The 16,329-nt window shown below is 47.6% G+C and overlaps 1 protein-coding gene across 8 annotated transcripts in view; it reads right to left on the minus strand.

Annotated features, from left to right (window-relative positions):
- Positions 1-16,329, minus strand: part of mlip (muscular LMNA-interacting protein) — a 354,543-nt gene that overhangs the window by 243,643 nt on the left and 94,571 nt on the right. For all 8 annotated transcript variants that reach the window (XM_072498569.1, XM_072498570.1, XM_072498573.1 and 5 more), the window contains one exon: positions 12,757-12,810. In XM_072498569.1, the coding sequence (XP_072354670.1) occupies positions 12,757-12,810 (54 nt within the window). The remainder of the gene's footprint in view (positions 1-12,756; positions 12,811-16,329) is intronic.

The following is a 16,329-nucleotide window of genomic DNA, read 5'->3' on the forward strand; positions in this document are numbered from 1 at the left end:
AAGATCCTATGGTTAATCCCAGTTTTGCTGAGTTAGTTAATCTCAGCCAGGCCAAGGGATATTGTTGTCCCCAAATTGAAGAACACAATACTGACCAAGATTTCTGTTCCTGATCATTGTCCAGTAGCTCGTACTGCAAGTGTATGTACGATCATCAGATGGGGACAGGAACAGGGTGATTGTGTTCCCCTATTGTAGTCAAAAGTCTGAAGTCTACAATCAAGGCTCGTATATGAGTAATGGCTGATAGGGATGACATTGGAGGGGCCCAACCTCCAAGGAATCCTACTCCAGCAAGAAGTCAAGGCTTTCAGAATAAGAAAAGAGAAAAAATAAGCATTCATTTTCAGTCACTGGATTCTAATAGGTGTTATTGCATCTCCACAGGCACACTCTAAAAGTTGGTGTAAGCTGATACTTTGCAAACTAAATAGTAATAATAAAATCCCTGAAAGTTCTCAATAATTTTGACGAAATAATGCACAATAAAATGTCAAGTTCCATTTTTTAGCTCATGGAGCTGACTAGGTTTTGTAGAAGACAAGGAGTCCAAACTCAGTTCAGTAAAAAAGTAATTTTGGTTTATTGTAACTTAAAGGTATTTATAGTATGCATCAGATCCCAGCTGGGTCTGATCTGTCGGTTCCATGCTTGGCTGACTTTACATGGAACTTAACCATGCTCAATCTTGGCAACATCTACAATATCTACCATTGAGAAGGATAAGAACAATAACATTGTAATAGCAGAAACATCAAATGCTGCTGTGGGGGTGGCACGGTAGCACAGTGGTTAGCACTGTAGCTTCACTGTATGTGCGGAGTCTGTCCATTCTCCCCGTGTCTGCGTGGGTTTCCTCTGGGTGCTCCGGTTTCCTCCCACAAGTCCCGAAAGACGTACTTGTTAGGTGAATTGGGCATTCTTAATGCTCCCTGTGTGTATCCGAACAGGCGTCTGAGTGTGGCGACTAGGGGATTTTCACAGCAACTTAATTGCAGTGTTAATGTAAGCCATCTTGTGACAATAATAAAGATTATTATTAATAATAAATAATAATATTCCTGGATTTTATCCATCATTTGAGTTGGATCAGTTTCTTGGTCACCTGTGGGTAAAAATCCTAGAATGCCTACCTACTACCAACATAGGGGAACCATCCACACAAATGATGCGTTTGTTGAAGAAAGCTGTGCGCCACCTATTTATAACAAGTGTATGGAACTCCAGAATTGTTCTGCTACCAGATAGAGACCACTGAGCTGTTTCCTACATTTTACCTTGCACACCAAGAGAAACCTCCCTCAAGGTCCCCATTTACCCGAGTCCTCAAGCCCTGGTTCTCTTCAGTTTATCTGCCATCTTCCTTATGCATTCTCAAAGTGCATTCAATCCTTATCTTATATTTCCTCAGCGCCATTCCCATGAAACTCTGAGAAAAACAACATGCTTTCCTCATCCCCAAGTCAGCACCATAAATAATTCCTTTTCCTCCAACGTTGTCCCCCCCTTTCCTTACAAAACAACTGTTACGCATTCCTCAAAAAGAGTACTGCTGGCTTATGTGTCCTCCTTAAATAATGCTCCATCTCTAACATATCTGATATGTGCCTATTTTTCTGCAGCTCCCCGTTGGAACCCTTCAATCAGATTTTTTTCTTCCCAAGCCACAAAAACTTCCCGAACCAAAGCACAAATTACATTTTTTTAAATTGTATTGCTGTCCTCTTTATAGCTTTCAATATAGTCCCAATCTCCTCAATTCTCCATCTTAGTGAAATGAAAGTCGGCATAGTCCCCGAGGACCATGAGCTGCTCTCCGATTTTGAGAGAGAGCTGACAGATTGTAATTTAACCAGAGGGTCACCACACTCAGGCGAGGGGCAAAGTTGAGAAGGCGGGGACTTCATGAGTAACTCAGCCGGTACAGGAATTGAATCTGTGCTACTGGCGGTGTTCCAGGAATCAGACGTCCAGCAAACTGAGCTAACCTGCCTCCGGCAGTGCCAGGACTGTTCCGTGGAGGGGGAGAGGTGGTTGCATGGGGTGGGGAGGATTCCATGTCCATGGGAGGAAGGGGTGGGGGGGGGGCTCTATGGTTGGGCGGGTTGGGGTCTATTTTAATTTAACTCGGAGAGCCATTTTTAAAGGGTACTCCGATCTTTTAAAATCGTAAGTTGTTGGTCGGCCAGGCTCAATCAGAGCACACCCCCGCCAACGTGACATCATGGGACCCGCCCCGTAATACGCTTTGGACCAAAAGCCTAAAAATGCAGCGGAGGAAGCTGCCCCTGAGGCCGACAGCTTTTACCCTGTTTTTCACGCCCACTGCACCACTCTTCCCCCCCAAAAACATCAGAAAATTCCGCCCACTATAGCAAATGCAAGCTGTTTATTGCTGTACCAAGAGGAGTAAGCAATAAATGCAGTCTGGCCATCGCCACCCACATTCTGTGAACAATTAACGTTAAACATTATTTATATTGCTCCATCAATTATCTCTCCAGAGATACATCAAATTGTCTCCTGAATTGTTTAATGGCTATGCCGAGTAGATTATTCCACTATTTTCTCACTGTTTGAGGTGAACTTGTTCCACCCAATTCCTGTTCTTCCTTAGTATTCCTCGTTTTCAACTTGCGCTATCTGTTTTTTGACTCTTCACGATCCTGGACAATTTCCCCAGTTCAACTTTTGTCATCACCCTTCAATGATATTGAAAGGTTTGGGAAGACTTTTCTCTCTAACCCTCACAGCTCTGAATTGGAAGGTTATGGGTTCAAACCCCACCCTGGAGCACATAAACCAAGGTCACACTTCAAGGTAATACAGAACAGCTTCCTACAATGTCGGAGATGCCACCTGTTGGATGAGAGAACGAGGATGAAAATGGCCTTCGGTGCAAGAATGGGCGATAACAGATTGGCAGTCGCTTCACTTGCTGACTACAGTATAAAAGAAAATCAGGCATGGTATAAAACAGATTGCTGATTCATTTTCTCCCAATCATACTACTGCTGAAGATGAATTTCACTGCCCCCCACGCCCCCCACCCCACTCCCGACACATTAAATTCAGGCTCTGTCTATTCGGGTGGAAGTAAACATCCATACGGCTCAAATCGAAGAGTAGAGGAACTTTTACAATATTCAGGACTGACAAATAAGAACATAAGAAACAGGAGGCTAAGTAAATGGCGTCGTAAATGCCGTTATGTTTTACGATGGCGTCAAAAGGTCCCTAGGAGCAGCGATCCTGCGCCGAACAGGGGGCCAGCATGGCACTGGAGCGCTTCACGCGTCAGAATGGGCGTCGCGGGTCCGCGCATGCGGACTACAGCCGGCACGAGTTCCGGCATGAGCGCTACGGCCTGCACGAATTTGCCCATGCGCACTAGTTGCCTTCTCCGCGCCAGCCCAACATGGCAGAGAGCTACAGGGGCCCGGCGCAGAGGAACATAGGCCCCCACCAGGAGAAGCCCGCCCACCAATCGGTAGGCCCCGATCACAGGGCAGGCCACCGTGGAGGCCCTCCCCGGGGTCAGATCCCCTCTCCACCCCCACCAGGCCGCCCCCAGCAACATGAACGCCGAGGTCCCGCCGGGCAGGACCACACGTGAACGGCGCCAGCGGGACTTGGCCAAATTCGGCAGGCACTCGGCCCATCGTGCGCGGAGAATCGGCGGGAGGCCGCGTAGAGCGGCCCCCGACCGGCGCCGCGCCGACGCCAATGACCGGTGTCAGGGCGGCGTCACGTGAATCGCAGCCCCCCTCCCCGGCGGCCCGGAGTCGGAGAATCCCACCTGGGGCATTTGGTCCTTTGAGCCTGCTCTGCCATTCAATAAAATGATAGCTCATCTGATTGTGTCATAGAATCCCGAGTACTGAAAGTGGCAATTCATCCCATCAAGTCTGCACTGACCCTTGTAAACACCCCCACCCCAGCCCAACCTCACCTAACCTTTGGACACAAGGGCAATTTATCATGGCCAATCCACCTAGCCTGCTCATCTACGGAGGAAACTGGAGCACCCGGAGGAAACCCACGCAGACTCACGGAGAACGTACAAAGTCCAAACAGTCATCCAAGGTCGAAATTGAACCCAGGTCCCTGGCTGTGAGGTAGCAATGCTAACCACTGTGCCACCCTGTCATTAACCCCAATCTTTTGCCTAACCCTCCATAATGTTTGACTCTCATGTAGATTAAAAATGTGTCCAACTCAGACTTCAATATATTCAAAGACCTCGCCTCCACTGCTCGCTGAGGGAAAGGATTCCAAACACTAACAACACACGGAGAAGAAATTCCTTATCTCAGACGCAAATGAAAACCCCTCGTTATCAAACTGTGCCCTCTAGTTGTAGATTACTCGCACCCAATCCCCCCCCCCGAATCCCTCACCACCTCCCTGATTTGTTATGTTATAGGTGTAACATAAGCGGCTTCCTTGTGGTGCACTTGACAAAGGAAGGTTCAGACGTGGAGATAACTTCAACACGTTTATTAAACTATTAACACTTCTATTACTCGGGTTCGACACTACTGCTAATCCTACTATAGCTACCCAGACTGACTAACGAGCTCGCTGCAGAGACTTGTGACACTGGAGTCACGTCTTGTGTGTGCAAGGATTGCGCTCTGGAGACTTGCATTTCTTCTATCGTGGAGTCTGTCCATGAGCTCGCTGTGGAGGCTTGTGACACTGGAGTCACTACTTGTTCGTGCAAGGACTGCGCTCTGGAGTCTTACGTTTCTGCAATTGTGGAGTCTGTCCACGAGCTCGCTGTGGAGGCTTGTGACACTGGAGTCACTTCTTGTTCATGCAAGGACTGCGGTGTGGAGTCTTGCGTGTCTTCTTTCGTAGAGTCGTGAACCCTGAGCGGTGCATGGACCATGCTCTGTGTGGCAGCAGGCCGCTCTTTGTACCGCTCTCTGTCTCTTAGTTTCAGGTCGTAGTATAATCCTGCACTCACGAGTCAGGATGTCATATCTGCAGGGCTGAAGATCCTCAAATCCGAAGACCTCGTCGTCGGGGTCATCAATGTGCAACACGTCTAGTTGCGGTTCGGATTTGGTACTGGGGTAGCCTCCCAAGGTGAAAGGTTCGTCCGAGTCGTAGTCTTCTAGGATCATATCATCACTGTTTGCGTGGGAGCTGGCATTGGGCTCGCGAGGTCCAGAGAAAATGTAAAGGTCGGTTTCGAAGTATTCAAGGTCGGAATCATCGGTTTGGGCGTAGGTAACTGCTTGTTGCAGGGTTCTTCGGAGGTTTATTTAATTTCCTGGTTCAATTTGAGGCATTGTGCTGTCATTCCAGGTGAAAGAAGGTTGTTTTACGGCTTTAAAATATTTTTTCTTTGATTTGGAATGTTTCCCCTTTAATGGGCGTGGTCCGGGGCCTCTGACATCATGACGCATATGACATCATATGTAGGAAGCGTTTGCACATGTGCAAATCACTGTTCCTGTACTGCGGGCCGTTTTCGTGATTGCGCCTGCATGGCGTCTCGCGCATGCGCAAACTGACCTTCCCGTTCTGTGCGCTTCTCGCGCAACTGCGCAAGTGCAGTCCCTTTAGAAAGATGGCCGCCGATCAAAATTGTTCTCTGCTCCGGGATCTCGGCCTCGTGGTGAGCACTGGTGCTTCTCTTACCTTTTCTTGCTGGTTGGAGTGTGTTTTCCTCACAGTATTTGCCAAATTTGTCCAGGACTGCCTGGAAGTCGCTCCTGTTTTGCCCTTTGGAGAACTTGAATTTTTAGAAAGATTTCTTCTGCTCTGGCACCGGCGATGGTGAGCAGAAGCTCTGTCTTTTCAGCATCGGCCACGTCTTCTGGTTCGGCTGCTACCAGGAAGATTTCAAACATTTGCCGGAATACCCGCCAGTTTTCACGGAGATCGCCGTGGCACTGGAGCTGCTGCGGAACCCGGATCTCGAAAATCTTGCCTGGGTATCGTTGCTGGTTGTCACTGTACACTGAGGTATGGCTATATGGATTGAAACAGTTCAGTCCTGGTACCATGATTTGTTATGTTGTAGGTGTAACATAAGCGGCTTCCTTGTGGTGCACTTGACAAAGGAAGGTTCAGACGTGGAGATAACTTCAACACGTTTATTAAACTATTTACACTTCTATTACTCGGGTTCGACACTACGCTAATCCTACTATAACTACCCAGACTGACTAACCAGCTGCTGCAATCCACGTGGTGGGTGTAATATTGAATCAACCCTGTGTCTGTTCTCACTGACTGTCTCCACTGGAAAGAGGCAGATCACGTGTGTGGTGTCCTTTATATATGGGGTGGTGTAATGCTCCCCTGTGGTCGTGTCACCTCTGTGTGTATCGTGAATGTCCATTGGTCGTGTCCTATCTAACTGATCTATTGGTTGAGTGTGTGTGTGTGATGTTTCTGGTGCTCCCTCTAGTGTCGAGCTAGCCTGCATGCATTTACATTGATGCACATCACCACACTCCCTGAGGGGAAATATCCTCTCAGCATGGGCCCTGTCAAGACCCCTCAACATCTTTTATGTATTTCAATAAGATCACCTCTCATTCATCTAAATTCCAAAAGTATAGGCTCGGCCTTCTCAACCTTTCCTCATAAGGCAAGCCCTTCATCACAGGAATCAACCTAGTGAACCTTCTCTGAACTGCCTCAATGCAAGTATATCCCTTCTTAACTAAGGAGATCAAAATTGTAAGCAGTGCTCTAGATGTGGTCGCACCAACACCCTGTGCAGTCGTAAAAAGAGTTCCCTAGTTTTATGCTGACACTGCCAAGATGCCAAGCTGGCATTATTTTGCATGCGCGCGATCGGACCGGGGATGCCTGGCGTGGCTGTTGGGGGTTGCCGAGGGGCCAGGGACACTCCCATTGTGCGTTTGAGCAGGGAGGCCGTGGGCCGTTTCGTGAGCCTCGGAGATCGGGACGCCATTTAAAAATGGAGTCCCGGTCTCTCGCTACCCTGGGGAGTTCTGGAGAGCGGAGCCCCCCACGATACAAACGGGGCTATCTGCGGCCTTGGCTACGCATTCCCTGTTTAGGCTCCTTATACAACGCGAGTCACGTTGAATAGCAATGTGTTTCTCGGCACTGCGAGTGCCGGGAGACAAGCGGCTAAATGTGCTCGCTCGGGGAGATTCTGTTCCCTTTTGGGAGAATCGCGCCTCAGATGTTTTGGCCTGCCTTCTATTATCACTGTTCAATGTTTGTATTTCCACGAGTCTGACCCTGCAATTCCGGAAGAATCTTTAAAGGTTTGAGAGTGGGGGAGTGTCAGGTTGATTTTGGAGTCTTCTCAGCTGCTTGCTGCTCTGTGTGTCTCTGATTCCAACCTTCCCGCTGCTCCAGCTTGATGCACCATGACAGAAATGGGACAAGGAGAATTTTATTGGTGCAGCGCGGTATACCTAGTTGGAATGCCCTGCCAGAAAGGGTGGTGGAAGCAGATTCAATAATTCCTTTCCAAAGTGGTTTGGATAAATATTTGAAGGGGATAAATTTGCTGGGGCTGTGGGTTGAAGGGCAGGAGGGTTGAATTAATTGGACAGTTTTTTCAAAGTGCCAAGCACAGGCACAACGGGCAGGATTCTCCGCTCCTCCCCCGGCGTGTTTCTCAGCTGTTCGCTGGTGGCGGGATTCGCTGCTCCTGCCGCTTGTCAATGGGATTTCCCATTGAAGCCACCCTACGTCGTCGGGAAACCTGCGGGCAGGAGTGCGCTTCCTGGTGGGAACAGAGAATCCTAATGGCCGGAGAATTCTGGCCAATGAGCTGAACAGCCTCCTGTGCCACATCATTCTATGATTGCTAAGGAAGGATAGATGCATTCACATTAGTATTACATTTAAGGGCTCTGTCTGAAGGGCTATTTGAAATATATATTCTTTTTTTTCAAAATGGTGTAATAAATGTAATGTGAGCATAATATAACAGGTCTTGACAAAAGGCTCACTTGAAATGTTGTCTTTATAAATTAATCAGCACATTTTATTTGTGGGACTATTTATAGTATTACCACCCCTCTATTTATAACTTGTCTTTGTAAACAGCTGAAGTGGACCTGAAGTCATGTTGACAATGACAGCAGCACTTGCAAGAGCACACAGTTTAAGTTGTTCACTGGACTGATAAGTGCAACAGAGCTGTGTTTTGTTCTTGATTCTTCTCTGCTATTCTAATGTATTTTTTCCATCTTCCTTATGGGTCCAAATGCCAGCACCATTTTGGTGGAGTGCTGTCCAGCAACCTTGGCCATGACAGGTCTTGGCCATACCTGTGTTGTCAGCTGTTTCCACTGGCTTTCCCTTCGCGTGTGCACAATGCACCCATCCTCTGCTCAGCGTCACCACGTGAGGTCGGGTATTTTCCCACAAGGTGCATCGTGGAAGTGTAGAAAAGGGCCTTCATTTTCAGAGTGAATATTCTGCAAGTGTGCCGATGGTTCTCACCATGACAGACAGGATTGGATTCTCTCTCGTTAGAGATGGTCACTTGTGCCTGGCACTTGTGCGGCACAAATGTAACTTGCCACTTATCAGCCCATCATGGATATTGTGCAGGTCTTGCTGCATATTGACATTGTCTGCCTTAGTTCCCGAGTTATGAATGGTGAACATTGTGCATTAATCAATAAATAGTCACACTTCTGTCTTTATAATGCAGGGAAGGTCACTGACGAAGCAGCTGAAGCTGCTTAGGTCTAGAACACTCTCCTGGGGTTTATAATGTCTGGCATTATGTCTCCAAATCTTGGTATCAAAAGATGGGATTGTACTTGATTGCTGATAGTCAATAGGCTGATAGTCAATAGGCTGAAGAGCAAAAGGCATATATCCAGCCATTAGAGATCTGGCAGTGATCCTGTAATGGAGTATTAGGAATCCTTATTGATTTAGTGAGGAGATCATGTTTTGAAGTCAATTGTAGAGATGTACCTCTAATCCCTGCTGTGCAGTGTATAGGAGAGACGTTATCCATCAGGTTATTAGCAGAATAATGCAGAGGTTTACATATTGGGCTGGATTCTATTCTATATTCTTCAATACAGGGGGAAAAGGGAATTTGTCTATCCAGTCCCGACAACCTAGCCACATTATGCAATAAATGCTCAATTAGTCTAGTGGTAACATATAACTGATAACTGCCAGTCTTGTGGTTATTGTGGAATGAAGTATGTGGCCCCAGGCAAGGCAAAATGGTAACTGGAGGTAGGAATGGAGCAATAAAGGCATATATCATCCTTTGAGTCTGGTTGGTGCACTGAGGGAGACAATGTACCTGTTTACTCTCACGTGAGCGGGCAGTCTACAAATTGAGATATGCAACCGATCCAGATAGAAAGAGTTTGCATTTATGTAACACCTTTCATGATCTCGCGGCATTGCAAAGTGCTTCACGGTCAATTAAATTATTTTCTTTTGAAGTGTGGTCAGTGTTGTAATGTAGGGAAACTAGAAGTATCTTAGCACTGGATGGGGGAGGGAGTTTTGTCATTGAAATTTCCATTTTGTCAAATTTCCCATCTCCGATCAGAAGCAGTTTAGTTGATGGTGTCCACCCAAACTCCTGTTTAAAGCAGTGGTGTAGCAGGTCCTTGTACATGTTGTGCCCTGCACTAAGTTTACTTTTTGTTCAAATGGAAATCCCCTATGGCCAAGTCTTGAATTAGGTCGACCTAAACAAAGCTATAGCCAATAGCTTGTAAATCCACCACTGGATGGTGTCAAAAGATGAAATAGGTCGGGGCAGCACGGTGGCGCAGTGGGTTAGCCCTGTTGCTTCACAGTGCCGAGGTCTCAGGTTCGATTCTGGGTCACTGTCTGTGTGGAGTTTGCACATTCTCCCCGTGTCTGTGTGGGTTTCACCCCCACAACCCAAAGATGTGCAGGCTCGGTGGATTGGCCACGCTAAATTCCAACTTTGGAAAAATGAATTGGGTACTCTAAATTTTTTTTAAAAAGATGAAATAAGTAGATGATTTACCTCAACACCAACCAGAAAGTGTGGCCCAAGTTGTAAATGAATATTCTAGTATTTAAATGAACTACCCTGACTTTTGAACTTGTATGAGGACAGGACACGTCATTTCAATCAACTGGCTTCTGAATTTTGTTGGTTTTTGTTGGAAAATATGGGCCAGTTTTCCTGTTATTATGTCATATTTTTGTCATCTATTGAAGATGCCTGGCAAGACACTCTTCCTCTCTTCATAGCCTTTTGAGCTGCCAATAAAGTGGAATCAAGAACCACCCATTAGTTACTCTTACCTTCCAATTTTTTCTGCCCATCTCTAAAAGACACAAAGGCCTCAAGATCACACCTATCTCCACAATGATGGTAGCCAAACCTGCTCTACAAGAAAATAGTTGCATTTTTGGGAAAACGGTCATCACAGGTCCGGGTGATTTAATGCCGGAGATCCTGAGGGTAGCGCCCTTGGGTTCATCCACCACCAGCTGCTTCATCAATTACTTTCTCTCCATCACACACCATTCAGATTAGAGTAGAACTGATGATTCCATAGTGTTCAGCTTCCTGCACCAATCATTCGAGCAATGAAGCACAAAAGCCAGCCTACACCACGACTTAAACAACATCTTGCATTGGCCTGTAACTTTCATGCTGCATAACTCTCAGGTGATGCCCTTCTCCAGCAAGTGAAATTCTACCCATTTCTCCATGATCTTTACTGCACAATTATCTGGGAGTCATTCGGAATCAAACGCTTATCAGCCACATCTACAGCATGGTAACAAGAGCAAGACAAAGTCTAGACATTCTGTGGTACGTGGCTCACTTTGAGACCTGACAGAGCCATTTACAGGGATCATGTGAGAAATGAATTGGGATGCTGGCCATTCACCTGGACAGATCGCCCCGCGCCCCCCACCAAGACCCCGGAGCCCACTCGTGCCGCCTGATCCCGCTGGTAAGGGAGGTGGTTTGATTCACGCCGGCGGGACAGGTATTATAGCAGCGGGACTTCGGCCCATCGCGGACTGGAGAATCGCCGGGGGGGGGGGGGGGGGCCGACCGGCACGGCGCGATTCCCGCCCCCGCCGAATCTCTGGTGCTGGAGGATTTGGCGGCCGGCGGGGGCGGGATTCACGCCGCCCCCCAGCGACTCTCCGTCCCGGCGGGGGGTCGGAGAATCCCGCCCCAGGTGATGAGGCAGCAGCCAAAACCAAGTGGGTTTGAATGGGCAAGTCTCAGTCCAGTATTTACTCAGTGTTTGAATGAGAATGAGCAGCAATTATTTTATGAAACTTGAGTTTGTATTCACTAAGGCGTGTCATTCAAATGATGTGAAAAGAAATTGGAAGATAGAAATACTAATACAATATAAATAGCAAACTCTGCTTCCACTCATCATCCACTATTACAAGACATTCAGCTGACAAGTAAAGCTCACGAGTGATGACAGGCTTTACTTTGGCTGCAATGCTGAGTAACACTGGTTCCTGGGTTAAAATCTAAAGTATCAGCACTGAACAGTGTCCAGCAAAATTCACGATGGAGAGAGGTATTAGCCCAACACATGGAAATCCATCTGGAACCACACCAAAATGGACCAGAAATGAAATGAAGTGAAAATGAAAGTTGCCACAGTCCCCGAGGACCTGAGACTGCTCTCCCCTTTCGAGAGAGAGCTGGCTGGTGGTGATTTAACCTGAGGGTCACCAGACCTCAGGCGAGGGGTAAGATTGAGAAGGTGGGGCCTTCATGGATAACCTCAGCCACTACAGGAATTGAACACATGCTCCACAGAATCCCTACAGTGCAAAAGGAGGCTATTTGGCCCATCGCGTCTGTACCGACCCTCTGAAAGAGCCCCCTACCTCGGCCTACTCCCCCACCCTATCCTCGTAACCCCACCTAGCCGTGCTGTTGATGTGGCTCTGCATCACAGACCAGCCATCCAGCCAACTGAGGTAACCGACCCCCCGCCAAGACCCACTACCAGGAATAATGTTGACCTGAAACCACAAGAGCCTCAGTGCTCCCTTCTCGAAATCCACCATGTAAAATAGTTATAGGTTTTCACAGTCACTCGGTATATGGTCATTCTATCAATCATATTTAACTGGATAAGTTTAGAACTTCTTAAGCTGCTGTTTAGATTCCCAATTCCTGCCACACATTGAATGATTCAATAATCAGTTCTAGGATTGATATTACTGTGCCTTAACTGCAGCAACAATAGTCTGCTGCACAGATAGACCCTCATTCAATTTGTACGCAATCCGAACCTCCACAATAAAATCAACAGTAAATAAAGCCTAGCTAAGCCATTAATTGACTCCCAAGTCCAATTTGTACTGGGTAAGATATACATCACAATAAACTTTACTTGGATAAAGAATGCTTTGGTTGAAAGCAACTACAATTATTTTTCTAAACGGTTTTACAAAGCCGCATGACAGAAGTTTATAGTTTGAATTTATTTCTAGAATTCAACATTAGATACAGCTGTATGGTACTGGGAGATTCAAGAAGCTATATGTTAATGCATTATAAATATCTTACATCAAGAATGAATTTATCGGCAGTAACTCTACAATATTATTTATATGGAAGACGAGAAGTCAGCACAGGAGGATCAATGGCATTTAGAGTCAACAGCTGCACTCTCAGGGTCTGGCAGCAGAAAGATCTGCATCGCACTCAATGTTACCTAGATCGGTGCCTCCACAGTATTTGCTATTTAAATATATTAATGTTGGTTGAAGTAGATTCTTATTAATACTTACGGCTGACTTCATTGCGGAACACTCCTGGGCTTGCTTCTTATAAATTATAGGATCCTATAAGGTGACAGACAAACATAATGTTCAAAGTAAGGAATGACTATGCCTGGAATTTCCGACGTACCAGTTGTTATTACCCCGAGGAATGTTTTATTGTATTGAATTTCACAGGAACTGCCAGAGATCATATTTCAGAGGAGAGAGGTGGGAGCTGAGCCAGGGAAAAGATTCGGACTTCCAAGCTGTCCAGCTCAGCAGCAAGATGGAATCATTGCATTTCTTCTGAAAAACAACTAAACAACATTGCTACTGATAACAAATTCGATACACATCCAAATGAACAGTCACGCTCACAAATATCTTTAAGATACATGGCAATTAAAATTATCTATGTTCCTGATGTTGTCTATGTTATATCTATGTTATATAACATTGCACACATATCTGGTCTGACAATTTTCAGGCAAAATATTCCTCAGCTTACTTTATTAGCAACACTCCGACCTCCACATTACACATCATTGCTCAGGTGCCTATTTTTAATCTAGGTAAAAAAATTCGACATGTTTTTTTTCCCTCTTAAAAACTGCAATCAACCTTACTTGTTCATGAACTGCTATTTTTCTTTTGCTCTTTCCGAGCAATGCCACTCAAGACATCTAATCATAGAATTTACAGTGCAGAAGGGGGCCAATAGGCCCATCGAATCTGCACTGGCCCTTGGAAAGAGCACCCCACTTAAGCCCTCACTTCCAACCTATCCCCGTAACCCAACCTAACCTTTTCGGACACTAAGGGAAATTTAGCATTGCCAATCCACCTAACCTGCACATCTTTGGAATGTGGGAGGAAACCGGAGCACCCGGAGGAAACTCACGCAGACACGGGGAGAACGTGCAGACTCCACACAGACAGTGACCCAAGCCGGGAATCAAACCTGGGACCCTGGAGCTCTTAAGCAACTGTGCAATCCACTGTGCTACCGTGCTGCCCTGCTTCAAAGCTAAAGTGTTTATTGCTCAATGATCACCACTGCCATTCAATGGTCCTTCACTCAGAGACCCGATGTAGTCTAAGATGTTAGTCCAGGTCTTGCTGGAGAGGTGCATCTCGCAACATGTCACAAGTTGGATTTTGTTCCCTCATCCTTCATCTGAGAAAAGATTTGTGTTGGAAACTGCTGGCAGTGGAAACCCAATATGGCATCTGGGACTTTACTGAACAATGGGACCAATAACATGGCTTGGATTTTCGTCACGACAGCGAGCCTCTCCATCGTAGCAAAAATGGCAGAAGTGCACAAAAATCAGAAGGTCCCTCCCCAGCACAGCACCTCCCATTTTCCGAGGGGGGAAGGGGGGGTTGTTTAGGTGGCGGGTTCACAGAGACAGCTATCCACTTAAATCATCAGTTGCCCCCACTCAGTTGGATTTTGGTAGGTCAGGTGTGTGAAACCCAAAGTGTGCCGAGTAGACTAGGTAAGAGCAGCTCTGAACTTGGTGGATTCGTTTGGATAATCAGGATAATATCCCTTTGGTGGAGGTCCTGGGACACTTTGCAGGAAGTAAAGTGCCCTTTGGAGTTGTTAAAAGTACGCATAAATTTCCATGAAAAGTGCATAAACTAATTTGTCAACTCATTGGAACTGTCAACAGATCTGTCAAAATGAACAGTCAAAGGCAACTGTCAGGAGGACATGTCAAAATTGTCGAAAGAATCTGTCGAAAGAGCCTCTCCCCCCCCGGGTCTACTTTGTTGCACATTCGGCCCCAGAACCCCCGAGCCATGTTGCGCGTTGCCGGCACGTTCCGTAAAGCCACCGCGCATGCGCGGGTTGGCGCGTCACCACTGCGCATGCACGGGTTAGCGCCGCCCCCAGTGCGCGCCAGGAAGTGAGGCTGGAACAGCTGAACCGCTCCAGCGCTGTGCTGGCCCCCTGTGGGGGCCAGAATCGCTAGTGCCTGCGCCCGTTTCGCGCCATCGTGAAACGCGATGGCGTTCACAACGGCGCGGACACTCCGTCCCGCGATCGGAGAATCGCACCCTAAGTGTTGACACCGTCGGAAACGCCGTTGTGTTTCTCGACGCCGTCAACACGGCCCCAGGATCAGCAATACTGGCCCATACAGGGGGCCAGCATGGCGCTGGAGCAGTTTACGCCGCTCCAGCTGCTGATTCGGCTGTGGAATGGGCGCCGGGGGATGCGCAGTGTCTCCCTTGTCCGCGTCGGCCCTGACCTAACATGGCGCAGGAGTACAGGCGCCGGCTCGGAAGAAAGGAGGCCAGGAGACAGAGAGGCCAGCCCGCCGATTGGTGGGTCCCAATCACGGGCCTGGTCACATCGGAGGCCTCCCCGGGGTCGGACTCCCCCCCCCCCCCCCCCCTCCCACAGGCCACCACCCAACCCTTCAACGCTGAGTTCCTGCCAGCTGAGAGCAGGTATGGATGGCGCCGGCGGGACTAGGCGTTTCCGCAATGGCCGCTCGGCCCATCCCGCCCCGAGAATTGGCGGACCGGCCGCGTAGAGCGGCCCGCGACCGGCGCCGCGCCAACCATGCTCTGCAGAAAATCGCGTGCCAGTGTAAGGGCGCGATTCGCACCGGTCGGAGGGATTCTCCGGCCCGGCCCCGGACTGAGAGAATCCCGCCCAAGGTTTTGTGTAGTTGAAAGAACGTAAAACATTTTTATCAATGAGTGTATTTTTCAATGAAATGGAGTTTGTAATAGATACTTCGCACTTTATTTTGTCTCAAGTCTGCAGGATTCCTGAGGTCTGCACATGGTGAATTCTGGATGAGTTGGCATGGTCAATGTAAGTGCAAAAGGTGTGGATGTGGGGCATAGGTTGGCATGAGTTAGCATTGGGGCTGCAAAGGGTCATGGTGGGAGGTAGAGGGGCAAAGGTTAGCAAGGACGGTATGAGGGTTTATGGGGAAGGTACAGGGCATGATTTGGCATGGATGGAGCAAGGGGATTGTGTGTGGGTGAAGGTTGCATGGATATTTCACCTTTTATTCTTCTTTTTAAATTTGTGGACTTCCAGCCAGCCTGTCCCTCACTACTTCCACTGTCACCCGACCTGACTTCTAATATAGCCTGCAGCTTCCCTGCCCATCCACAGGCCAAAAATCTGATGCTCAGGCAGGCATTTTTAAAAATTCGGGTTCACAGAGCTGGGAATTCTCCCGGCTCATGGACAGAAATGCATGCCTATAATCTCTTAACCGTTGTGACTGAAGGGTGGAGAAGGAAACAGGAACGCTGCAATAGGAAAAGTAAGGGCAAATTGAAGTCAAGTCAGGTTATACAGAAAGAGAGTGCGAGGCAAGGAAAGATTGTACAAGGTGTGGTAGTCACCGCTGTTTGAATAATACGTGTATTAGAGGTAATACGGTAAGGCTCCTGTGCTACAGGTACGGGGGTAGATCCCTGCCTGCTGGCTCCGCCCAGTAGGCGGAGTATAAATACGTGTGCTCACCCAGCTGCTGCCATTTCAGTAGCAGCTGCAGGAGGCAACACATCTCTGCTTAATAAAGCCTCGATTACCCTCTACTCTCGTCTCGTCGTAATTGATAG

The sequence above is a fragment of the Scyliorhinus torazame genome, chromosome 4, assembly GCF_047496885.1.
Source record: "Scyliorhinus torazame isolate Kashiwa2021f chromosome 4, sScyTor2.1, whole genome shotgun sequence".
In the NCBI taxonomy this organism is placed as follows: Eukaryota; Metazoa; Chordata; class Chondrichthyes; order Carcharhiniformes; family Scyliorhinidae; genus Scyliorhinus; species Scyliorhinus torazame.